The 27,945-nt window shown below is 38.4% G+C and overlaps 1 protein-coding gene across 5 annotated transcripts in view; it reads left to right on the top strand.

The window, feature by feature from the left end:
- Positions 1-27,945, top strand: part of ACOXL (acyl-CoA oxidase like) — a 376,737-nt gene that overhangs the window by 251,616 nt on the left and 97,176 nt on the right. For all 5 annotated transcript variants that reach the window (XM_087426114.1, XM_087426113.1, XM_087426115.1 and 2 more), the window contains 2 exons: positions 1,026-1,135; positions 9,296-9,407. In XM_087426114.1, coding sequence (XP_087282240.1) covers positions 1,026-1,135; positions 9,296-9,407 — 222 coding nt within the window. The remainder of the gene's footprint in view (positions 1-1,025; positions 1,136-9,295; positions 9,408-27,945) is intronic.

Raw genomic sequence — 27,945 nt, 5'->3', positions numbered from 1 at the left:
TCAAGGTTTCAATGACAGTATAAAATTGGAAACAACCTGAATATCTAATTGAATGGAAGATTTAATTAGCTGTGATTTTTCCAAACAAAGAATGTTATACAGTCATTAAACAGAGAAATAGAATCCAAAAAGCCCTGCGAACCAAAAATATCACTTATGGTATACTGTTGATTGAAAGCATATATAACATATAATCTACATAAAAACATGAATGTGTATGAGACAAAGAAGGAAATATTCTAAAATTGGTAGTCATATGAGACTGTATCAGCTATTTATTGCTATGGAACAAACCACCCCAAAATTTAGTACCTTGAAACAACACGCAATTGTTAGCTTGTGGTTCTATAGGTCGGCAATTTGGGCTGGGCTCACACTGAGTGATTCTTCTGCTGGTCTTGCCTGGGCTCACTCATACCGTGATAGTCAGCTAGAGGCTTGGCGGGGCAGGTTGGTCCAAGGTGGTCCCACTAACATGTCTAGCAGCTGCTGCTAGCTGTCAGCTGGGCCTCTCTCTGCAGCAGGCTAGCCATGGACATCTTTTAACAAACCTGGAAAAGTGTGCTGTATTTTAGGTCCAAATTATAACTTTAAAGCTGCTGAAGGAAGAGATTGATGGAGATTATTTTATGTGTGCATTTTAATACTATTCCCTAAAGGCCTAATTAACCATAGAGTATCAGAGGCAAAAAAGAAAACAGACCAGCCATTTATCTGGTCCATCTGAAGTGTCAACTAAATGAGTTAGTCCTGGGACTGGCATTAGAAGGTGATGTCTCAAGGAGAGAGAGAGAGCAGTGAGCAGTTAGCTAGTTAGCCAAGTTGGCCCCGGGGGGAGGGATTGAGAGTGGTAAGGTAAGACTACACATTTGCCATGGGAAATGGAGGCCCCTGGAAGTATGAGGTCATGTATTTGATTCCTTCCAAGGAGTTTGCTCGAAGCAAATAGACCTTATCTGGCTGCAGCATTTAAAGACACTCTGGCATTTTTTACATTTTTGACAAATGATAAACTCTATGCACAGGTTGTGGTGCGGGAACTGCTGGCTCAATACACCAAACAGTATGAAGAAAGACCATTCATTACGCTGCTGCGAAACTGGGCCGAGTCGGGAGGTGACAAGCTGAGAACCAGGTATGTAACTGCTCAGGCTGTCACCATCCTTGGCCCTCAGTGTCTTCTTATTGAGCCTGAGTACGAAGAGCCTTGACATGGCACAACTCACTCTTGTTTAAATTTTAAATATTTGATATATACAAAAGATAGACGAATATGTAACATCGATGCTCATATGCACCCACTCCCCAACTTAAGAACCAAAACATTGCTAATTCTGTTCTTTCTACTTGTGTTCCTTCTTTATTGCCTATTCACTGTTCCAAGCACTTTATGGGTTTTAATCCTAAAAACCCTATGAGGTAGGTTATTATTTCCATTTCCCAGATGAGGAAACTGAGGCACAGAGGTTAAGTATCTTGCCCAAGGTTACATGCTAATGAGTGACAGAGCTAGGTTTTGAACCCAGATAGGCTGGCTTCAGAAGCCGTGCTTTTGGTTGTTTCTATTGATGTTTTAGTATTGTCTTTAAGCTTGATAAATAAGGCGTAATGTATGTGGTATTCTGTAGCTTCCTGTTTTCACTCAATATCTTGTTTCTAAGATTCATCCAAGTTGTTATGTGTAGCTGAAAAGCTGTTTTCTTTGCTCACAATATTTCATTATGTGTATATACCACCATTTACTTATCCATTCTAATCTCTAATATCAGTAGACATTTGAGTTGTTTTGGATATTTTGCGCAAAGCTCTTGTGAAAAATCTTGTACATCTTTTCTGGGGAATGTGTGCAAGCGTCTCTACAGGGCTTTCAAATTTAGTAGCCATGACTCAGAGTAAGAAATAAATTTTGCATTACCGCTGACACCCACACATCCTTAGAGCCCCCCCTCACCCAATAGACACAACTGAAGCAAACGTTTCATAAAACAATTTCTTATCCTGTTACTCATAATGCTCTCTGATATTTTTTAATTTTATTTTTTTTTAAATATGGATCTCAATCCTTTAAACTGATTTCATGACCCATTAGTGATTTGCAATCTGTTGTTTGAAAAACACTCCTCAATAGTATATATTACCCAGGAGTGAAATTGCTGTGTTATGGGGTATGCCAACTTAATTAAATAGTGCCAAATTATTTTTCAAAGTGATTATACAAATTTATAATCCCACCAGTGGCATGTGTCTCCCAGCAGCATGTGTCTTGTGGAACCATATCCTCACCAACTCTTGGCATTATCAGACCTAATTTTTGTCAATATAATATAAAAAAAAATTTCTCACTGTGACTTTAAATTACATTTTCCTTATTACTATTAAGGTTGAGCATGCTTTCACAAGTTTGTTTGCCATTTGTATTTCTTCCTATGTGAAATGGCTGTTCATGTATTTTGCCAATTTTTCTATTATTTTTGTCTTATTGATCTTTAGGGGTTCTTTATCCTTTGTTGTTATAGATGTTACAACTATCTTCTCCAAATTTGTGGCTTGTCATATTTTCTTTATGGTGCCTTTTGATCAATATAAATTCTTAAATTACAAGTGAATTTATCAATCTTTTGTATTCTACACTTTTTTTTACCTCATCTACTTTGAAATCATGAAATATGTATTTTTTGAAGTTTGAGAGTTTCACCTTTCACGTTTAATTCTTGAATCCATTAGGTTTAGTCTGTGGTGTGAGGAAGGGATCTCATTTCATTTCTCTCTCTTTTAGGGATTGTCAGTTGTTCCAGCACCATTTACTGATTGACTGTCCTTTCCTAGTGATCTGCAGTGCCCTCTCTGGCATTTACTAAATTTCTGTATATGTGGGAGTCCATTTTGGGGCTATTTTGTTCCTAGTCTATTTGTGTATCTTAATCCAACAATACATTGGTGCAATTATGCTAGATTTATAATGATATAATATAATAATATATAATAGCTATTCAGAATTGTGTTGGCTATTCTGGGTCTTTTTCACTTCCATATAAGTTTTGATATCAGTTTATCAAGTTTCTCAAAAAAAAAAAAACCCAAACTTGCAGTCACAAAAGGAAAATATTCTATGATTGCACTTATATGAGGTCTCTAGAGTCGTCAAATTCATAGAGACAGGAAGTAGAATAGTGGTTACCAGGGGCTGGGAGGATGCGCAAATGGGGGGTTGTTGTTTAATGGGTGAAGAATTTCAGTTTGGGATGATGAAAAAGTTCTGGAGATGGATAGTGGTGATGGTAGCGTGATAATATGAATGTACTTAATGCCACTGAACGGTACTCTTAAAAATGGTTAAAATGGTAGACTTTATGTTATGTATATTTTACCACAATTTAAAAAAATCTGCTGTAATTTTCTTTGAAAGTATATTAAATCTATAGATTTGCAGAAAAGTTGCCATTTATAAAACTGATCTTCCTCTCAAAGATTTTACTCTTTTAAGTGTCTTCCAGAAACTTACAGTTTTCTCCATGCATAGTATATCCTTTGATAGATTTATTACTAGGTACTTTATAATTGTGTGGTCGTTAGAAAAAGAGCTTTTTTTAAAATTATATTTTTTCTTGTTGCTGGTTTATTATAAATGCAGTTGACTTTTGTACATAAACCCTACTGTAAAAAATTTCTTCTAAATGTGTCTATAGATTCTGTTTTTTCCATAGACAATTGCATCATCAGTAAATAATGTTTTTATTTCTTCCTTTCCAGTTGTTATTCCTTTTATTCTTTTTCATGTAGAAGCTGTTCTTTTGTCTTATTCCTGGTTTTAAAAAGAATTAATTTAAAATTTCACTATTAAGAGTGATGTTATTGGGCCGGCCCCGTGGCTTAGCAGTTAAGTGCGTGGGCTCCGCTACTGGCGGCCCAGGTTCGGATCCTGGGCACGTACCGACGCACCGCTTCTCTGGCGATGCTGAGGCCGCGTCCCACAAACAGCAACTAAAAGGATGTGCAACTATGACATACAACTATCTACTGGGGCTTTGGGGGTAAAAAAAGGAGGAGGATTGGCAATAGATGTTAGCTCAGAGCCGGTCTTCCTCAGCAAAATGAGGAGGATTAGCATGCTTGTTAACTCAGGGCTGATCTTCTTCACAAAAAAAAAAAAAAAAAAAGAATGATGTCATTGCTAGATGATGAGTTTTACTTCAAATGATTTTTTGCATTTATTGAAATGATCTTATGATATTTCTTCTTTAGTCTGGCAATTTGATAAATAACCCTTGTAAATCTTCTAACGTGAAACTACTCTTGCATGTCTGAGAAACACTCAATTGTGTTATGCTGCGTTATCATTTTTATATTTTCCTGGTATTGGTCTGCTAGTACTATTTCTTAGGATTTTTGTTTACTTATTGGCTTATCATTTTCCTTTTTTGTACTTCCCTGATTTGGATTTATCTCAAGTTTTACTGGTCTCATAAAGTTATTTTAGGAGTAGTTTCTTATTCTATGAAAGAATTTGATAAGTTATTTGAAAACTCTCTGGGCCTGGGGGAATGTTTAAACTGCTGATTCAATTAGTTTAATTGTTTTAAGGCCATGTAGGCTTTGTCTTGTGTCAGTTTTGGTAAATGGTATTTTTCTGGGAATTTATCCATTTGGTGTTGAATTTATTGGTATAAGGTTTTTCGTACTATTCTCCAATTATCTTTTTAACTTCTGCTAGATCTAAGTTGTGTCCCATTGGTCATTCCTAAAATTATTTCTTGTGCCTTCTCTCTTTTTTATTTTTGTTGTTTAGTCTCACCAGATGTTTGTCTAGTTTATTATTTTTTTCAAACAACCAGCTTTTCCTTTTGTTGACCCTCTGTCATACCTTTGTTTTCTACTTCGTTGATTTATGCTCATGAATATATTGCCTCCCTTCTTCTGCTTTTGAGACGCTTATTATGCTTTTTTCTTTTGCTTTTTTTAAAAAAATTATTATTTCCATTTGAAGACAGGTTATTGGTCTCCATAACCCAAATGTATTGAACTAATTTCCAAGGAAACTGTTCATTAGAAAATATAATATTACAATCCTGATTCAGAACATGGGAAACACAATAAATGAGAGTATGGGACTTTTCATATCTGTTGGCGTGAAGTGAAATTAAGAAATCTGTAATCTGTCCTCTCCCCAACTCTTTTTTTTTTTTTTTTTTTACTACTGCTTAGGTTCCTGTTTATTCAAACTGTACTCTATCTCGGAGCTTGAAAACATCAGCTCCCACATCCTAAGGCTGTTTCACTTAAGTCTCTCTTAGTTTGAATGTCTCAATTTGTCTTTGCACAAAGCCAGTGCATCTTTTTGATATTTCTAGCCGTGAAAGCACATTTTATAGTACTGATAGCTCCCCCCCTCCCAATTTATTAGTTTGAGAATTTTCCAACATTTAAGGAGTTTAAAGAACAGTCCAATTCCCCTCAGAATCAGCTTCATCCATTCAGGAAACTTGTTTCCAAACTGTCTGCAAATCATCTGTCCTTTCGTTTCTTTTCCAGATAACAGAGCAGGGCTTCTTTCCGTCATTCTGAAAGCATAACAGACTCTCACCCATATGCAAATCTCTATTCCTAGCAGCTTTTCCAGGGTAGACTTGAGATGTGCCAAAGGCAGTATTCCCATTGTAAATATTTGCAAAGTTCCAGTCCATTTATTTTTGTCTCGGTTATTAACCTCCGAAACAGTACATATCTCTCTCCCACACATCCAGGTTTTACTGATTCAGTCTGTCTGTGTTTATCTACTTAAGTCCCAAAACCTTACTTGCTCTGATTTTTATGTCTATTAAGAACAGGCTTTGTCATCCAACACGTTTTCAGCACGCACTGTGTCCTGGGAACTTCTCTAGACACAGATGATACGGCAGTGGCTGTGGGTTCTCAGTCTTCATGGAGCTTATGCTCTAGAAGAGCGGTCGCATGGCAGTCATATTGACGACTCACAACAGGAGTACCCGTGAGCAGGTGGGGACATGAGGAAAGATGGGCTGAGAACTTCCTGGTGCCCTGAAATCCTTTCAAGTAGGCAGCCGTTTGTGTGGACACTCAGCGGCTACCCCTCATATGGACTGTGGGAGGAGTCAGTCATGGTCCTGAAAAGGCTCCCTGAGACTAGGTGAGGAGGGCAGGGCTCAGCTCTGCGAGGGGCGGAACCTGGTTCTGCAAGCAGCTCCATTCTGCCCCTTCCTGTCCCAGTGAGTCTGCCTCTCCCTTCTCCCAAGGGGCTGCCCCTGGAGCTCCCACTGCTCTCATCAGCCCCGGGATCCTTAGGAGGCTGTGGGGGTTGAGGAAAGTCAAGATTCTGCACTGTGCTTGAATGTTTTGCCATATTATGTTATGAACATTTTCAAATATTTAGCAAGATTGAAAGAATTTTAGTGAACTTTCATATACCTACCCTATAGATTCTGCTGCTAACATGTTACTATAATTGCTATACCCATGTATCAGTCCCTCAACCCACCCCTCAATTCATCTGTTTTTTGGTGCGTTTCAGGATAAACTGCAGACATCAGTATACTTCTAAATAGTTCAGCATGAACATCATTAACTAGTGTTCAATATTTGGTTGCACTTTTTTCTTCTTATGTAGAATTTATATACAACGAAATGCACAAATCTTTTTTTTTTTTTTTGCGAGGAAGATCAGCCCTGAGCTAACATCCATGCCAATCCTTCCTCTTTTTGCTGAGGAAGACTGGCCCTGGGCTCACATCCCTGCCCATCTTCCTCCACTTTATATGGGACACCACCACAGCATGGCTTGACAAGCAGTGTGTCGGTGCGCGCCCGGGATCCGAACCGGGGCCGCCAACATCGGAGCGCGCATACTTAACCACTAAGCCACGGGGCTGGCCCCAAAATGCACAAATCTTAAGAGTGCATTCACTAAGTTTTGACAAATTCATATACCTGTGTATCCAAAACTATTATTAAGTTGTAGGTCATTAGCAACACTCCAGGAGATTCTCTGATGTCCCTTTTCAATCTCTGTGACCACGACCCCAGATGCAGCCACTATTCTGATATTTTTCTACCACAGATTAGTTTTCCCTGTTATGGAATTCCATATAAGTGGAACGATACAGTACGTACTCTTTTGTAGCTGGCTTATTAACTCAGTGTAATGCTTTTTGAGATTCATTCATGTCATCATGTACGTTAGTTTGTTCCTTTTTATTGCTGAGTAGTATTCTGTTTTGTGGATATACTAGGCTTTGTTTTCCATTCTCTTATTGATGGATAGACACCTGAGATGTTTCCAATTTTTCACTCCTTTGAATAGAGTTGCTGTGAACATTCGTATACAAGCCTTTTTGTGAATACATGTTTTTATTTCTCTAAGGTAAATAGTAGGAGTGGAATTGCTGGGTCATAGGGTATGTGTTTGTTTAGTGTTGTGAGCAACTGAGAACTTTTTCCACAGGGGTTTTGCCATTTTACACTCCATCAACAAGTGTGAGAGTTCTGGTCACTCCATATCCTTGTCAACGTTTGATGTTGTCCATGTATTTGATTTTAGTCAATCTGGTGGATGTATAATGCTCCCTCATTGAGGTCTGCATTTGCATTTCCGTGATGACCAATGATATGCATTTGAGTTTAATTTAAATTTTATTTAAGTTTAGAGTCATTTTGACCTTCTTTTAAAATACTAGGAGGTTGCCTTTAGCGATATTCCTATTTTTAAGAGAGTCTGCACAGTTTTCCGTGCTGGGTGAGTCCCTAGAGCCATGTGGTGTGGTCGAGCCTGACATGTGACTCACACTAGGGTGGGTGGGTGAGATCCACTTCGTGTAGCACATGCAGTTCACAATCTCAGGTGGACAGTGTTCTATGATAAACATCCCAAGAAAGGTAGTTTCTAATAACAACATTCACAGTCTCCAGGTTTTACAGTAATGGTCCCTGGAATGCCTAAAACATACTTTTCTGTAAAATATGAAAATTCTTTACACTTTTTGTTATAAAGAGACTGAGACAGAAACTCAACCTTCTAAAGACCAGATTCAGAATAAGTATTTATATAATTTAAATTTCTTGATAATTGGCTTGTAAATAACCTCCCATCTTTCCTGTCTAAATGGAGAGCAAGTATTAATTCAGAGCTGGCATTCTCAAAAGCATGATATCAATTGCTTCTTCATTTTCTTTCGTGGCTTCTGATTAAGCACCAACAACAGCTACTGGTGGGTTTTTAATTTTAATTAATGAGAATCTTTTTGGGTCTTATAATAACTTACTTCCCAAGGGCAAAGGGGTGGCTCAGCTCTGGGAAACTCTAAGTGTGAATTAACCCTTTAGCTGTCTATCTAAGTTCTAAAGACAGAAGTTTCCTGGGGGGATGGGGGGGTGTGTGTGTGGACAAAATTAGCATAGAAGGCAGAGTTGCATGATGCAAAGCCTGTAGGGTTTTGAGGGAGACTTGGGTGATTTGAGTTTGTTTGTGCCTAAGTGTCTTAACCCCTTGTGCCTCAGTTTCCTCATTTGCCAGATGGAGAAGATGGAAATTACTACCTGCTGAAGAAAGCCACATCTCTGTGGCACACTCTGCCCTGTGCTTGCCCACACCCCTCTCACTGCCCTCCGTGGCTCCTCTTCCCTTAAATACTGGTGTCCGTTAGTGTCCCTTAAGACAGATCCCAATCTTGAGCATGTTCTGCCTGTGTGACCTTGAGCAGGTCACTGAATCTTGCTGACCCTCAGTTTCTCAAACTGTACATTGGGTAATTATAGTATCTACATCATAAAATTATTGAGATTATTGAATAATTCACAGAAAATACTTTTAGTATAGTTCCTGATACATGATGTATTTAATAAATATTATTCGTTTACAAAGACTTTGTGACAGATATATTTGATTACCAGTTCATTTATAATCATTATTGTAACAAATGCCCGACAATGGTTGAGTAAATGATTATAAACCTACTTGACGGAAATTATGTACCTGTTAATGAAGAAAGACTATGTAAAATATTGAACACTCCTTTAATAAAATAGTAAGTGAAAAGCAGGAAACCAAGTTATCTTTATACCACAAGGACAACCATGTAGGATAAACTGGAGCCAAGCATTCATCAGAAAAATCCCGAAAGAAGCATGAACACGGCAAGTGAGAGGAGAGTGATTATGTGTACTTACACTGCTTTTCTGTTGGAAGAAAATTCTTTTTGAAAAAACAAACCCTGTCTCTTTCTTTGAAATGAAAGTTTTTGGTGAGGACAAAATAATAATGATGGTCACTGTGTTTTTCCTTCAGTTTCCTGGCATTTAACGTGGACACAGTCGGTAATCTCACCTTTCTGTTGAAAGCAGTGAATTTTCGTGAAAGGGTTCTTCAGCGGAGTTTGGTGGCCAGAATTTATTATAAGGTAAAGATACATTGTATTATATTTTTTCTTTTAACATGTGTTTAGGGCATATTCTTGCTGGTGAACTATCTGCTAAATGTAGTGGAGGATGAGTCAGTGTAATTACAAGCTTCTGGAAATGGCTACAGTTCCTACAGGCCACTTTGCAAGACAGCCTTGCTTGCTTTGGAGGCGTCAGATGCTGCTGTTTAACCCTTTTGTATCATCTTTTAGAATTCCACCCTCAAGCATCGTTTGGCTGCCATGGGAGTTGATGAGTGGAGTAATTTTTAGCCTTTATTGGAATTGAAAAAGCATTGTCTATATGTATAACAAATACATTTTTCTCTGGTGGGGGGCGGGGAGTGCATCAGGAATATGTAAAAATTAGCCGTTGGATTAGGCTGAGATGCACTCTATTTCCTATTAAAACACCCAAGATGTTTTAAAACATAAAACTTTGTACAATATCAGCATTGATAGAAATCTAGAGGGACTATCCACCAGGTACAGTGCCAATGGGGATGGTTTGAGGAAACACCCGCCCCCTCCCCCCCCCCCCACAGCAATATCTGTTTCATCTTTTAATCCCAGCACAGAATAGCCAACAAGAACCCAAGACAAATCTTTGCTCATCCCACTCTCTGCTCAGGCTCAGGGGCTCAGAGCTACTGTAACCTGAAACCAGAACACTGCTCCCCCTCTGCATGGGAATTAGGTTCCAGGATGGCCAGAATTGGGCCCCAGGCAACTCTCCCCCTTCAGTTCATCTCTTTTGATATCAGTTCCAAGATCACCTCTCCCAGGACAAGACAGAGCGAGTGGAAGGGAAGAGGATGAATGGCATGTGGGGATGGGGAGTCTCTTAGGAAATGCTCTGGAGGCAGAAGAGTCCTGGGAGGAGAAAGTGCCTAAGATCCACCCTGGTGGAACAGAGCCAGACAGATGAGTACCTGCTGGAAGCCAGGCCAGGGTTGTACAAATCAGTCCATCCTCCAGGTTTAGAGAGAGGTGAGGCCCTGCCAGACACAAAGGGCATATCCAAGTGGGTTTAAGTCACTCCATGTTCCCTGCCCTTGTCAAACATGGAGCCAGCCAAAATAAAAGAAGGATGCAATCAGCGGTGAAACTGCTATAGATGTGCTAGCGAGCAGAATTAACAATGGATACAATGTTATCTATGAGCTAGCTTTCCAAGACTGTAGAAGTAAAGGATAAAAGATGAAATGGCAAGAGATAACAGAGTGAAAATAGTAGAAATCCAACCTATGGATGACAAATATTCCTGAAAATGCTGAAGAAAAGGAGCAAAAGTAATAATCACAGACATGAAAGAAAAATATTTTCTTTAGTGTGAAAAAAAATCAAGATTTTGGAAAAAAATAATACCCATATCTGGAGATAGCCTGCAAATCTAGAGTAAAGAGAATATCGTATAAGCAACCAGACAGAAAATAAGTTTACCCACAAAGGGAAAAAAATAAGGCTGTCTTCAGTCTTTATTCACCAACTCCAAATGGAGTAATATCTGCTTCTCTAAAGAGGAAACTTCATAATCTAAGCATACTATTCCAAGCCAAATTTCACTCATGAGTACAGGCAGTGGAAAGATATTTTCAGATATCTAAGAATCAGAAGCAATTTCACTCATGTGGCTTTCCTTAAAAATTATTCAAAGACCTATGCTATAGAACATTAGAAAGAATCAAAATTAGTAGCTTGAAAGTAAAGGAGTCCAGATATAAGAGGATTTGTGGTCCCTGTGAAGCCAACCAATAGGTTTGTGTTTTTAAAAAATAGTTACAGAGTTCAGAAGCTAAAAATGTTTTTTGGGAAAAACATGAATATAAAAAAAAAATTGAATTGGTTCTATAATAGACTGGGTTTATAATATATTTTAAGGTAGGAAAAAAAGCTAAAGTAAAGTAAAAAATGCTCAATTTCCTACTTTAATTGCAGGGTAGGCAAAAGACGCTATTTTGTTCTGACGTTGATCATCAGAGAAACATAGATTAAAATATGTTTCATTAAATTGCAAGTCAACATGGGTACTAAATACAATCCAAATCACTACAGAAGACACAGCAAAGATAAATAAGTGACCAGAAGTTTGTGTGATGAGAGGCGGAGCAAAGAACAAATCAGAAAGCACGTTCTTTGAGTCCTCCAAGGCCCTCCAGTGCTCTTCCTGTCTTAAGAGTTCCCAATGCCAGTTGCTCCTTGAGTTGAGAATTTCCCCAGGAATTGCTTCCCAAAATCTGCTTCCTGTTCACTGTGATATCCCCTTTGTCTCTTGTCAAACTTGCCTAAGTACAGGTCCCCTTTCCCTGGCTGTGGAAGATTAGTGATTTGATCTTGGACTGCACTGATCTGGTAATTCCTTGAAAACAACGTTTCCATTACAATAAGATCCCTTAATTCAATCTACAATAAGTCATGGAGAGGCATCTTCTGACACATTTCTGTCCTAGAGGACCATAAATTCCTCCAGCTTCCACCTCTAGAAAGTGGAGGATTAAATTTAAAATGCTCTATAATATGAAACGAAAGAGGTTTCGATTCTCCTAGTGAAAGCATAGACCATCGTATTAGATTAGAAACAAGTCTTATCATATACATTTTGTATAGAAACAAATCTAATTATATACGTTGATGTATAGTTATATACATTAAAACAAATGATTTTTTGAAAGAAGAGTAAATAAAGACAGGCAACAGTGAGATATTTTCAGGCATCTTTCGGAAGATTGGCGTCTTAGTGCACTTGGGCTACCATAACAAAATACCGCAGGTTGGGTGGCTTGAACAACAGGAATTTGTTTTTTCACAGTTCTGGGGGCTGGAAGTCCAAGATCAAGGTGTCAGCAGGGTTGGTTTCTTCTGAGGTCTTCTCTGTGGCTTGCAGGTGGCTGCCCTCTTGCCGCCTCTCCGCATTGTCTTCCCTCTGTGCTCTCTTTCTCTTGGTGTCTCTTTCTCTTCTTATAAGGATGCCAGTCAGGTTGGATTAGGACCCCACCCTCGTGGCCTCATTTTAATATGATCACCTCTTTAAAGACCTTATCTCCAAATATGGTTACATTCTGAGGTGCTGGAGACTGGGACTTCAAAGTATGAATTTACGGAGGGGCACAACTCAGCTCATAACAGTTGGCAATGTTGATCTTAATTTTAAAAAAAGAATTTAAAAACATTAAACAGTACAAAGATAAATTAATGATACCATAACCATGAGCTTTTATGTGCCGCATTACAGATCATCTGTGGTAACCCCCTGGAATCCCCACCTCCTGAGATTCATATGCAGTCCTCTCCCATATTGTACCAGAGTTGGTCTGTGTGACATACACCAGAAGTGATGACAGGTCCCCTCCCAGATTAGATTATTAAAAAAAAAAAATGTGACTTCCATCTTGGTCACTCTGTTGCTCCCTCTCTCTCGGGTCGCTCACTCTCTGGGAAACCTTGTCATAAGCATGCTCTGTGGAGAGGCCCATGAGACGGGGAACTGAAGCTTCCTGCCAACAGCCGTATGAGTGAGCTTGGAAGTGTATCCTTCAGTTCCAGTCAAAGCTTCAGAGACTGCAAGGACTGGGGCAGTCGACAGCTTGCTACAACTTCAAGAGACCCTGAGCCAGAACCACCCTGCTAAGCAGCTTCTAGATTCCTGACTTTCAGAAACTGTGTGAATTGAATGATGTTTGTTGTTTTAATCTGCTAAATTCGGGGGCAATTTGTGAGACAGCAGTAGATACCCAATACAGATTTGGGCACCTCCAAGTTGGGTGCTGAAGTAACAAAAACCTAAAATGTAGGTGTGCTTTGAGAAGAGTTTTAGTGGAAGCCTAAAATGCCTTCAAGAAATTGTTAATGGAAGCCTAGTCTTTGATAAAGCTGTGGATGGGGATGTGCAGGAAAGTGATGTAAATACTTTTGGGATCTGGAGGAAGGAGGATCCTTGTTACGTAGTGGCAGAATGTAGCAACCCTGTTGCCTACGGTAAGTGGAAAGGAGGAAATGTATGTAATCAACTAGGTGATTGAAAGTGTTGAAAGTGCTGCCTGCTTTCTTATGGTCACGAGTCGCTTAACGAAGGGCATGCATTCTGAGAAATGTGTGGTTAGGTGATTTCATTGTTGTGTGAACATCATAGAGTGCGCTTACACAAACCTAGATGGTCTAGTCTACTGCGCACCTGGGCTACGTGGTACTGATCTTATGGGACCACTGTCGTGTGTGTGGCCTGTCATTGATAGAGACGTCGTTATGTGGTGCATGAAGTAAAATATGAGAAGAGAGAGAGAAGCTAAAGGAAACAATGTTTAACATGAAGGAACTGGGACTTGCTGTGGTTTTTGAAGATTTCCAAGCTCTATGTGATAAATATATTAGTTTCCTATGAGTGTTGTAACAAAATACCACAAATTAGGTGGCTTGAAACAACAGAAATTTATTCTCTCACAGTTCTGGAGGCTAGAAGTCTGAAATCGAGGTGGCAGCAGGGCCACACTCCCTCTGAGACTCTGGGTAGAAGCCTTCCTTTCCTCTGTCTAGCTTCTGGTGGCTCCTGGCTACTTGGTGTCCCTGGGCTTGTCACTGTATCACTCCATTCTCTGCTTCTGTTGTCACATGGCAGCAGGCTGAGAAAACTACCCAGCCACAAACATGTGTACCTTCCCTGATAATGGAAGGATGCCTCAGAGGGAAGAACCAAAGCCCGGAGGAGGGAGCCAAGAGCCACGGAGAATAAAACTCCTAGGCACGGGTAGGACTGAATCCTAATCAAAGAACTTCTGACATTGCTCAGCTGGATTTCAGAATTTCTATGGATTGCTAACTCCTATATTCCTCCCATTTTCTTCCTTGTTGAGCAAGAATACATATAAGTTGTTATCCTATTCCTATCTTACTACTATATGTGGGGGACAGATAATTTGTCTCTTTAGTGAAAAGCCTTCAAATCAAGAGGAACTGTACTTAAGGGATAACATCTGAGGAACCTTTTCTGTACCTAAACTAGACTTAAATGATGGGATTCTGGAATTTGAGCCAATGCTGTAATGGGATGAGAATTTTGTGGACCTTGGGAAGAGGTGAGGATGGGCTGTGAGGGCCAGAGTCCAAGATGGCCTTCAATGATCCCCACCTCCAGGTAGTCACACCCTTATATAGTCCCCACATTGGACCAGGGCTGGTGTGTAACCAACAGAATACAGCAGAAGTGATGATGTGTCTCTTCTGAGACTGTGTTGTAAAGACACTGTGCCTTCTGCCTTCGTTTCTCTCTCTCTCGGATCCCTCTCTGCGGAAGCCATGCCATGAGAAGCCCACGTAGCAAGGAACTGAATCTTCTTGCCAAAGGCACTGTGAATGAGCATGGAAGTGTTTCCTCCAAACCTATTTAGATCTTCAGGGATGGCAAGGACTGGGGCAGTCAACAACTTCACTGCAACCTCATGAGAGAGCCTGTGCTAAGCACCCAATCAAGACATGCCCAGATTCCTCACCCTCAAAAACCATGTCAGACAATAGAAGGGTTTTTTTTGTTTTAAGATGCTAAATTTGGAGATAATTTGTTGCATAGCAATAGATGACTAATATAGCATCTGAAAGCAAAAATTGTTTAGTATTTTTGGCATTGATACATACATTTTTTGAAACAAAATACAAAAGGAGATTATAATGTTTTTAACCAATATTTCCACTTAATAACATAAGGTGGCATTCTTTCTGTGTCAATAAGAATATGATCACACAATTATTCTGATGCTTCTAGTTGTTCAGTTATTATAGACAGTGCCACAATGAATATTCTTAACAGTGTACCATTTTTAGACTTTACATACTGCCAAATTGTTCTCTACAAATGTTGAACCAAAGCGTACTTCCCCAGGGTCCACATTTTTCCACACTCATTTTTCTAACACTCTATTCCTCCAAGTTTCTATCTTTTTATCTTCAGGATTTGGGAGTCTGTCATCTTCTTTTCATATTTTTATTTTATTGACATTAGAAAAATAGGTCCACTGTAAAATACTTTCAATTCTATTTTCAGCATGATATTAGATGCTTTCTGGTGCTTATTAAATATTCAGAACTATTTTCTGCTTATAATTGTTCTCTGCCAGAGAACAAATTGTTCACAAGCATTGATTTTCTGGTTTTGAGAAAAGAAAACCTTTATAGAGGAATGTGTTTTCTGGACATTAAAAAAAAATTAGGCAAGCGATGTGGCGAAGAAATACAAGGGTTTTAGAATGAGACAATTATATTTTACCACTTCTGAACCTCTGCTTCTGTATCTAGAAATTTGGGATAATGAGAGTAGGCACAGTACAAACTTGTTGTGAGGATGAAATATGATAGAATATGTAAAAGAAAAAAAAAGCAGTTTAAAAAATGATAAACCTTGCACTCATGTTGATTATCTTAGTACCACCATTAATGTAACCATTTTAATGGTCAATTCTATTAAATAGTCATTGAGCAATAGTTTTCTAGGGCTAAGCCTGGGAAGACCACAAAGATTATTAAGATATGCTCCTGCCTTGGGATAAATCCACTAGTTTTAGCCCAAGGCAAACTGACATAGTGCTAAATTATGACAGAATCTACAAGCTTAGAGGAAAGAATGTTGACTTCCTCATTTTAGTTTGTGTTTTGGGCTTAGCTTTTTGTTCATCTTGCTATATGTTGGCCTACGTCTACTTACGTTAATTTGGTGTATCTTCAAATAAAATGATCTGTTCAGCATTTGAACATCTGACCTAAACAGTCTGGGCAGTGGTCTTTGGACCGTGTCCAAAGGTGGGTGATTTCATCTTGAATGCCAGGATCTCATAAAAATAACCATGTGATTTGGTTCAGAATCTTTTTTTTTTTTTTTAAGATTTTATTTATTTATTTTTTCCCCCCAAAGCCCCAGTAGATAGTTGTATGTCATAGCTGCACATCCTTCTAGTTGCTGTATGTGGGACGCGGCCTCAGCATGGCCGGAGAAGCAGTGCGTCGGTGCGCGCCCGGGATCCGAACCTGGGCTGCCAGCAGCGGAGTGCGCTCACTTAACCGCTAAGCCACGGGGCCGGCCCTGGTTCAGAATCTTTTAAAGAGGCAAAAACGTAAGTGGGCTTCAGAAATCTGCTTTTCTTCTCAGTTTTTCAGTAATGCTCTTGAACTTTCTTCAAATGCACATTTTATTTTAAAGACATTTGGCCAACCCTTCTCTGCACATTAGATAGCCCATCTGTCTCTTACCCTAGAGGGAGTGCTAAGGGCTGGTAGTTCACTGTCAGAATTAGCAAGTCAAGACCACTAGGTCCTCAGAAAGAATAAGCCTTTACTATCATCGGATAATGCCTTTTCCCCCTTGGTGTAGCCAGAATGTAACTCAAAATGGGGCTGGGAAATGTGCTTTGGTGTGCTGGTGGCTGTGGAGGGAGCCCAGCTCCATAGTTTCCCTTGGAAGCTCCGCTTCTCCAATTTTCCAAAATCGTGTTGCAAGTGTTGCTCGTCAAGGTCGCTACATCGTTTCCCCATTAGTGGGAAGAAAAAATAAACCAATAAACAATGGCCTGTCACTTTGAGAGTTTTCTATTAAGGACTTCTGTCGTTTTATGGTGAAAAGTCTGTGGAAAAAAGTATAGACCTTCAGTCCTCAAGATGTTTAACAAATGTTTGTTTTCAAATTTTCATAACAAATTGGGCAGGTAGAGGGATGAGAATACAGATGGGTTGAAAATAGTTCTAGTTAACCAGGAGTTGATTCATGTTCTGTCTCTCATCATCTGTAATATTCTTCCATCACACTAATGGTTCCCCCACTTCAGGGTTGTAAGAGTCACACAGGGAAGAGTGATTTTAAAAATCTGATTCATGTTGCCCTCTGCCACACTGCAAGGCTGAGTGGAAAGGAAAAGGGAAGTGGTTTGCAAATGAACATCATGAATCATCCTCAAAATCCAGCGGCAGTAAACTAACTTGGAAATGACTACCCAAAGTTGTTTTTTTTCTTATTCAGAATATGAGATTTGGATGGGGAAGAATTGGTGGAGGCTGGAAATAAGGTTATCAGGATGTAACTTTCTTTTTTTTATAAATTTTTTTCTTAATTTTATTTATTTATTTTTCCCCCAAAGCCCCAGTAGATAGTTGTATGTCATAGCTGCACATCCTTCTAGTTGCTGTATGTGGGACGTGGCCTCAGCATGGCCGGAGAAGCGGTGTGTCGGTGCACGCCCGGGATCCGAACCCCGGGCCGCCAGCAGCGGAGCGCACGCACTTAACCGCTAAGCCACGCGGCCGGCCCAGGATGTAACTTTCTAGAGCTTTCTGTTTAGAAAAATTACTGTCCCCTACAGTTTTTATTGTTGTGGTCAGTGTACAACCTGACTACTTGTTTCTGTGTGTCTGACTTTAAAGCTCTTAATTTAGATCTTTAAAACATAATAGAACTATAGTACTTCTGTAAAGGCTGTCTTTCTAACAGATGATGCCAGCTGTTTTGTTTGTTATAATTTTAGACTGACAGCATCTTTGCTCGGGTCGCCTGGTTGGGATTTGGAATCTTGTCTGAGTTCTTGTCTGTAGCAAGTGTGAGCTGTGTTGGCGATTGGATGGCACGCACATGGCACGTGCTGGAGGGAGGGCTGACAGAATCCTCATCAGTCGCGGGTCTTCAGGAGCTTTAGTCAGGTGGTAGCTGGTAGATCCAGAGAGGAGCTGGGAAACGCCATGGTCAGTGAACCCAGAGAGAAAACCTGGTGCTGGCTTGTTCATACTTATCTGAGGGTTTGAGGGTGGGGACAGGGAACAGCGAATAACAGCAGCTGGGTTGTGTTTGTTATATCTTTAAAAGCCAATACAGCGGCCTGAGTAACAGATGTTTTGTTAAAAATCTCGTGGCACAGAAATGCCAAGAGCTTTGTTCCAGAGACAGACCATCAAAGACAGGAAACAGGATTAGAAATCACATGTCCTGAGTTCATAGTTTGCGTTGATCTTGGTGCATTTCCTTACTCCTATGGTCGAGTTGGGTTGGGGAAATGACCAGAAGACCAGGGCAACCTGAGGGAGGGGACTTTGTATCTTCAGAGCATGGGCACAGCCTATGGAAAGGCCACCTTGTCCAAAAGTGAGGCACTCTCTCTGCTGACTGACTTGACATTCCTTTAATGGGGAACATATTCCCACTCCTCAGTGAGAGATAAGGCTTAAACTCCTGAAACTCCAGAGAGAGGGAAAGGGTGACTGACTGCCACCTCAGAGTAAGCTATACTTGGTGGCTGGGGAACGGGTCGTTGGTGGTCTGGAGAGACCCAGGAGTAGATAGGCGGGAAGATCCGAGGCTGACTCTGCCCGCCTCCCAGGTATATGGTGCTTCCCAGCCTTAGCTTGGTGCTTTCCCTTTATTGCTGGTCATAGGAAATATTTCTGTTTTGTGATGTTTTCCTTCCTCTTAGTCGCTTCTCCACCCCATGGCAACCCAGTTAATATTAGGAGTTGTGTTTTCACTTTTTCTCTCACTTCTAACTTTCTCCATTTTCTCTCATAGAGAGCACCCTAAATTCTCTTCCTGGGAAACCTATTATGGGTAGGGAATGGAAAGGAAAGAAGGAAGGGAAAGTGAAGAGAAGGGGGAGGAAAAGGGAGTTATATCCCTGATAACTACACGGGAGGTACAGTCAGTTTCCTTGGAGTGTGAGAACTGGAAGGGTCCCTCGGCGTCATCTAGTCAAACCCGCTCATTTAGAGATAGGCAACCTGAGGATCAAGAAGGTTAGTGGTTTCTTCAAGATAACACCATCACTAAGAACAAAGATGACACTGATATTTGATTATGCAAATATCCTATTTTTCCTCAAACTTTTGCCCACTATTTTTGGTATCCATCTATAGATCTTCCTGGAAACAATTAATACTGTGGCGGGCCAGCTCTGGTGGCCTAGTGGTTAAGTTTGACCCATTCTGCTTTGGCGTCCTGGGTTCGGGTCCTGGGTGCAGACCTACACCACTCATCAGTGGCCACACTGTGGTGGTGGCTCACATACAAAATAGAGGACGATTAGCAACAGATATTAGCTCACAGCGAATCTTCCTCAAGCCAAAAAGAGGAATATTGGTGATAAAGTTATTAGCCCGGGTGAATTTTCCTCAACAACAACAACAATAAAAAAAGTTAAAAAGAAACACAAACAATTAATACTGTGGCATTTGCCTGGTGGGGATTTTCTATTTCCCTCATTCCTACTACATTTATTAATTAGACGCAAGAGTTGTCCCTTTTCCAATTACTTATATATTCAATTAATTATAAATTATATCAGTGTGGATTTATAGATATTTATTCTATATTTTGGTTACAATCCAATACTATCATTATCAGTTTTCTTGCTCAAATTCTTCTGGCTTTGGCCATTGAGTGTTCCTCCAGGTTAGCCCCTATGTCCCTTTGATATGTCCCCATTCTTTTTTTTAGCATTTCCTTATTTTCTGATAAATATTCCAGGCTCATCTTATATTTTGTCTGCCAGACCTTTAGTCAACCATTTCTCTAAGAATCCCTTGTTCCTTTTATTGGAAAATGGTATTTAAAAACCAGTATCTGGTTGCTGGGTGTGCTAAAAGCTACTGGGGGTGTCACTACTTCTAGGCCTGTTCTGAGCTAGGAAATATATGTGTGTTCACTCACTCACGCATTCTCACACAGACTGTCTGTATATGTATTAGAAACCATGAGTTTATACTGGTAGCTCTGATTTCAATCCAAAACCGCAAATCTTCCCACTTTCCTATTTGTAACTTCTTCCTCTGAGGAAGTGAGAAACCTGATTTTCATTGTCTACTATGTGTTCACTTATTTGATCATCCCTAGCATAAACATTAAGTAGTTTCAGAATTGCTAACCCATACCTCTGTGAGAAACGCATTTACTAACTATAATACAGTCTTTTTCTTTGTGAATTTAGCTTACAGTATCTAATCAAAATAGCATTTCAAAAGTTACTATGATTTGTTTTTTCCCTCTCCACACCCTTCAGTGAGGTTATGTTATTCATTTGCAACACAGTTAGGTTCATTTGTTACTGTTTGTATTCTTCTTTGGGAGCCCACTACATACTGGTTGATTTTAGTCCATTCTATTTTGGCTATATGAAACATTACTAAGTTTCTAGGACTCGAAGCTGTGCAAAAAGGTATACTCTTTTCCCCACATACCTCCTATAGGTATCCAATCTTTTTAGTTCTTGGCTTATCTTTCTTTTATTTCTTTCACACAAATAAGCAGAAATGGGTCTTTTCTTACATTTCTTTCTCTCTTACACAAAGGATGGCATACTATAGATACGCTTCTGCACTTTTTTTCCACGTAACGGTGTGTCTTGGAAATAACTCTGTATCAGTTAATAGAGATCTACCTCATTCTTTATTTTTCAATAGCAGCAGAATAATACACTGTGTAGATATACCATAGCTTACTCAGCCCCTCTCTAATACATAGATATTTAATTTTCCTCCCAATATTTTTCAATTAGAAATAATGCTACAATGAATAACCTTATGCATATGAATTTTGGTATTGGTTAAGGTGTATCTCCAGGGCGGACTTTTAGAAATGTGATTGCTGGGTCCAAGGGTAGGTGCATATGTAATTTGGTTAGTTATCATCAAATTCTCCTTCAGAAGGGTTGTACCAGTTTGCATTCCCCGCAAGCAATGTTTGTTTCTTCACAGCCTCATCAACAGAATGTGTTCTCATACTTTTTTATTTTTGCCAATTTGATAGGTGAGAAGTGGTATCTCTGTGTTGGTATAATTTACATTTCTCTAATTATGAATGAGTTTGAACAGTTTTTCATCTGTATGAGGGCCATTTTAACATTAATTTTCATGTATTGTCTGTTCATCTCATTTTTCCATTTGTCCACAGGGTTTTGGTATTTTGCCCATCAATTTTTAAGAATGCTTTCTATATTAAAGATCCTTGCCCTTTGTCATAGTGCAAAACTTTTCTCCCAGTTTGTTACTTGTCCTCTGACTTCGCTTGTGGTGATTTTTGCCATGCAAAACGTTTTTTTAACTTCTGTGTAGTCAAATGTGATAATATTTTCTTTTATTGCCTCTGGATTTTAACGGAAGGTTAGAAAGCCTTTCCCTACATTTAGGTTAAAGAGGTAGTTACCACATGGAAACCTCAATCTTAATGTCCTGAGTAGTCAGTGGATGGAGTTTCAGACTGTCAGAAAGATTGAAAATTGAAGAGGAAAATCAGAAAAGAAGGAGGGACCCACAGAGAGGTAAACTTCAAAATATGTATATGAACCCCACTCAGATGCTTAACTGATGTCTGAAATATGCACCGGTGGACAAGACTTCAAAAAGCTCAAGGGATCTTTAATTTGGAAGGCTTAAAGAGCTTAGCAGAGAATTCAGCTGTTGCCTATCACATAGAAAGCAGAATTTATAGTTTCAATCCTGCCAAGTTAGAGGGGTATGGGCTTTCCACTGAAACCCCAGAAGGGCCGTGCCTTAAGTATAACACTATTTCCCAAGAGAAGGGATTTGCCCAAGGACCAAAGATAAAATTAAAAGACATTAAAGGCAAAACCAAAAAGATTCTTCCTCACAAAGCATGAAACCAAGTCTCCAAAAATTCAAGTTTGTCTGCTAGTGAATTAACTGCATGCTGGAATAAAACTCAACACTCTTTGGAGCAAGATAACCAGATTCAGAATGAGTATAGTGTACAGTGTCCAATATACAATAAAATATTACCAGACATGTGAACAAACAGCAATATGTAATCCATAATCAAGGGAAAAATCAATCATAGAAAAAGGCCCAAAAAATTACCCAGATATTGAAATTAGAAGACAAGGGCTTTTTGCCCAGGACCAGACGGCTTCCCTGGTGAATTCTACCAAACATTCAAAGAAGACTTAATACCTATCCTTCTCAAATTCTTCCAGAAAATTGAAGAGGAAGGGAAGCTCCCTAACTCATTCTACGAAGCCAACATTACCCTGATACCAAAACCAGACAAGGACAACACAAAAAAAGAAAATTACAGGCCAATATCACTGATGAACATCCTCAGTGCAAAAATGATGCAAAAATCCTCAACAAAATACTAGCAAATCGCATACAGCAATACATTAAAAAGATTATACACCATGATCAGGTGGGATTTATTCCAGGAACACAGGATGGTTCAACATTCGCAAATCAATCAACGTGATACACCACATTAACAAAATGAAGAATAAAAATCACATGATCATCACAATAGATGCAGAGAAAGCATTTGACAAGATACAGCATCCATTTATGATAAAGACTCTGAATAAAATGGGTATAGATGAAAAGTACCTCAACATAATAAAGGCCATATATGACAAACCCACAGCTAATATCATCCTCAGTGGTGAAAAACTGAAAACTATCCCTCTAAGAACAGGAACCAGACAAGGATGCCCACTTTTACCACTCCTATTTAACATAGTATTGGATGTCCTAGCCAGAGTGATTATGCAAGTAAAAGAAATAAAAGGCATCCAAATTGGAAAGGAAGAAGTGAAACTGTCACTGTTTGCAGATGACATGATTTTATATATAGCAAACCCTAAAGAATCCACCAAAAAACTTTTAGAAGTAATAGATGAATACAGTAAAGTTGCAGGATACAAAATCAACATACAAAAATCAGTTGCATTTCTATACACTAACAACGAAGTAGCAGAAAGAGAAATTAAGACTAAAATCCCATTTACAATTGCAACAAAAAGAATAAAATACCTAGGAATAAACTTAACCAAAGAGGTGAAAGATCTGTACACTGTAAACTATAAAACATTGCTGAAATAAATTGAAGAAGACACAAAGAAATGGAAAGATATTCCATGCTCTTGGATTGGAAGAATTAACATAGTTAAGATGTCCATGCTTCCTCAAGCAATCTACAGATTTAATGCAATCCAACAAAAATGCAAATTTCCAACAACACTTTTCACAGAAATAGAACAAAGAATCCTAAAATTTATATGGAACAACAAAAGACCCCAAATAACCAAAGGAATCCTGAGAAAAAAGAACAAAGCTGGAGGTATCACACTCCCTGATTTCAAAATATACTACAAAGCTATAGTAACCCAAACAGTATGGTACTGGCACAAAAACAGACACACAGATCAATGGAATAGAATTGAGAGCCCAGAAATAAACCCACACATCTATGGACAGCTAATTTTCAACAGAGGAGCCAAGATCATAGAATAGAGAAAGGAAACTCTCTTCAACAAATTGTGTTGGGAAAACTAGACAGCCACATGCAAAAAAATGAAAGTAGACCATTATCTTACACCATACACAAAAATTAACTCAAAATGATTAAAGACTTGAATGTAAGATCTAAAATCATGAAAATTCTAGAAGGAAACATGGGTAGTATGCTCTTCGACATTGGTCTTAGTAACATATTTTCAAGCATCATGTCTGACCGGGCAAGAGAAACAATAGAAAAAATAAACAAATGGGACTACATCAAACTAAAAAGCTTCTGCACAGCAAAGGAAACCATCAACAAAATGAAAAGGTAACCTAACAATTGGGAGAAGATATTTCCAAACCATATATCTGATAAGGGGTTAATCTCCAAAATATATAAAGAACTCATACATCTCAACAACAAAAAAACTAACAACCCAATTAAAAAATGGGCAAAAGACCTGAACAGACATTTCTCCAAAGAAGATATACAGATGGCCAACAGACACATGAAAAGATGTTCAATATCATTAACTATCAGGGAAATGCAAATCAAAACTACAATGAGATATCACCTCACGCCTGTTAGAATGGCTATAATTAACAACACAGGAAACAACAAGTGTTGGAGAAGATGTGGAGAGAAGGGAACTCTCATGCACTGCTGGTGGGAGTGCAAACTGGTGCAGCCACTATGGAAAACAGTATGGAGATTCCTCAAAAAATTAAGGATAGAATTACCATACGATCCAGCTATTCCACTGCTGGGTATTTATCTAAAGAACATGAAAACACCAATGCGTAAAGATACCTGCACCCCTATGTTCATTGCAGCATTGTTCACAATAGCCAAGACTTGGAAGCAACCTAAGTGCCCTTCAAGGGACAAATGGATGAAGAAGATGTGGTATATATACACAATGGAGTATTACTCAGCCATAAGAAATGATGAAATCCAGCCATTTATGACAACATGGATGGACATTGAAGGTATTATGCTAAGTGAGATAAGTCAGAGGGAGAAGGTCAAATACCGTATGATCTTATTCATAAGTAGTAGATAAAAGCAACAACAAACAAACACATAGAGACAGAGATTGGATTGGTGGTTACCAGAGGGGAAGGGGGAGGGAGGAGGGCGAAAGGGATGATTAGGCACATGTCTGTGGTGATGGATCGTAATTGGTATTTGGGTGGTGAACATGACAGCGTGATGTACTCTATGCAGAAATAGAAGTATAAGGATGTACACCTGAAATTTATACTATGTTATAAACCACTGTTACCGCAATAAAAAAAAAAGGGCTTTTTAAAAAATATGATGAATTTATTAAAGAGTTGACAGAGTATATTAAATGAAAATTTCAGGAGACTTTTTGAAACTGTAAAAAAAATATAAAGAACCAAATGGGATAGAACGGAAAAATACAATATATAAAAAACTCATTGGATAGGATTAACAACAGAGCACAGGGTCAGTGAACATGAAGACAGATCAATAGAAATCATTTGAAGTAACACACAGAGAGAAAAAAGACTGATAAAATGAACAGAGCCTCAATGATTTGTGGGACAAGATTACACACTCTAATATACATGTAACTGGAGTCTCAAAGATGAGGAAGAATGGAGCAGAAGAAGTGTTAGCCAAGTGTTTTTCCCCCTGAGGAAGTTTCACCCTGAGCTAACAACATGCGTTGCCAATCTTTGTCTTTTTTTCTTTTTTACTTGGGCCGCCACCACAGCATGGCCGCTAACAGACGAGTGGTGTAGGTCTGCACCCAGAATCCAAACCTGGACTGCCTAAGCGGAGCGTGCTGAACTTAACCACTAGGCCACTGGGGCTGGCCCCCAAATGTTTTTTTAAATGACAGCACACAAATCCGGAAAACTCAGCAAGATTCAAGCAGAGAGGATTAAAAACAAACGAACCAACGTAAAAACAGCAGCACATCATAGTAAAACTGCTGAAAACCAAAGGTAAAGAATAAATTATAAAAGTAGCCAGAGAAGAGAAAACATCAGAAACAGAGAAGCAATGATAAGAATGATGGTTGAAACTGCAGAGCCAGAAAGACAGTGGAAAAGATATCTCTAAAGTGCTGCTGAAAAAAAACCCCGTCTATCTAGAGTTCTAGATCCGGCAAAGATATATATCAAAAATAAATTAAAGGCATTTTCATCTAAAGGAAAGCTGACAGAATTTGTCGTCATCAGACCTGTACTACAAGAAATGCAAGGAAAGTTCTTATAGAGAAACAGAGTGAAATTACATGGAAATTCAAATCTAAAGAACACTGAAATTGCAAAATGTGTAGGTAAATATTAATGATACTTTTCCTTCTTGTCTTGAACTTTTTAGAATTCACTTGGCTGTTTAAAGCAAAAATAATTGTAATTATTTTGGATTTATCATGTACATAAAATTAAAATATATGGCAACAAAAGCACAAAAGATGGGATGTAGTGTTCACAGAGTTATACGATTATAAGTGTCTTACATTATACATGCAGTGTTATTAATTAAAGGCAGACTGTTATAGGTAAAGAATATATGTTGTAATACAGAAGGTAGACTGAGGTCAAAGGAAAAATCCTTAGTGAATCCAGAAGAAGGCATAGAAGGAGGAACAAAAATTAAAGACCTAAGGAGACAGACTACAAGTAGGGGTATGGTAGACTTGTACCCAACTCTATCAATAATTACATTAAATGTAAATGGACTGAACATTCCAATTAAAAGGCAGACGTTGTCATGGAGAGTTAAAAATAAGCAAGTCTCATCTACATGCTTTAAAGATGACACAGACAAGAAAAGATACAGCATGCAACTAGAACATAAGAGAGCCTATATTAATATCAGATAAAACAAACGTTAAGACAAGGAGTATTACCAAGGATAAAGAGGGTCGTTGCATGATGATTAAAAGGATTAAGCTGAAATGAATCCTTTTCGGATTAAAAGAACAATCTGAAATAGGTATGCACCATAACAGTCATTTAAACATGAAGCAGAAATTGACAGAACCAAAGAAAGAAACAGACAACTCCAGTAATTGATGGAACAAGTAGACAGAATTCAGTATGGTTATAAAAATATGAACAACACTGTCATCCAACTCGACCTATTTAGCATTTATAGACATTTATGGAAAACTACACCTTGAACTACATTGCTGTCCATAAGACGTCTCAATAAATTTTTGAAAAGATTGAAATAATACAGAATGTATTCTCTGTCGACAATGGAATTAAATTAGAGATCAATAACAAAAAGATATCTGGAAAATCTCTCAAATGTATGAATATTAAGAAATACATTTTAAATAATTCGTGATTCAGAAGGAATCGGGAATTAGAAAATATTTCAAACTGAACAATAATGAAAATACAACATATCAAATTTTGTGGGATGTAGTGAAAAGAGTCCTTAGAGGGAAATTTATAGCTTGAAATGCTTATCTTGGAAAATAAAAATAGTTTTAAATAAATAAAGTAGGCTGCCACCTTAACAAGCTATAAAAACAGGAGCAAAATAAGTAGAATAAAGGTAATAATAAAGACTAGAGAGAAATCAATAAAGTAGGAAAGAAACTATAGAGAAAATCAGCAAACCTAAAAGTTTGTTCTTTGAAATGGTTAACAAAATTGATGGATCCCTAGCAAGATTTATCAAGAGGAAAGAGGTAAAGCACTAACAATATCAAGAATGAAAGACAGGACATCATAACATGTAGTACAGACTTTAAAAATACAATAAGGGAATATTATGAACAACTTCATGCAAATCGATTCAAGAACTTAGAACAAATTCCTTGAAAAACACAACTTTCAAACCAAGCAAAAAGAAAGGAAGATCTAAAAATATCTATTAAATGAATTTAATTTGTAACGGAAAAATCCCACAAAGAAAGGTCCAAGTCCTGGTGGTTTTTCCGTTGAGTCCCGTCGAACGTTTAAAGACAGAATAACACCAGTCTTACACAAAACTCTTTCAAACCAGTGCAAGACTGATACCAATAACTATACTACAAAGAAAAAATTATAAACCGATATTCTTCATGAATATATGTAGAAATGTGTAATAAAATATTAATGATTGAATCCAGCAATGTATAAAAATGGAAAATTTATCACCAAGTGGTGTTTATTCCAGGAATGTAGGGTTGATTTAACATTCAAAATCCATCAGTGAAATTTTCAATATTGACAAAATAAAGGAGAAAAATTTATGATTATATAATGTAGAAAAAAATTTTGACAACATCTAACACCAGTTCATGATTCAAAAGTGTTAGCAGAC

The sequence above is a fragment of the Ceratotherium simum genome, chromosome 40 (genome assembly GCF_057802395.1).
Source record: "Ceratotherium simum simum isolate JZ-2026a chromosome 40, ASM5780239v1, whole genome shotgun sequence".
NCBI classification, from domain to species: domain Eukaryota; kingdom Metazoa; phylum Chordata; class Mammalia; order Perissodactyla; family Rhinocerotidae; genus Ceratotherium; species Ceratotherium simum.
The sequence above is the reverse complement of the archived record's forward strand: the minus strand, read 5'-3'. Positions and strand labels throughout refer to the sequence as shown.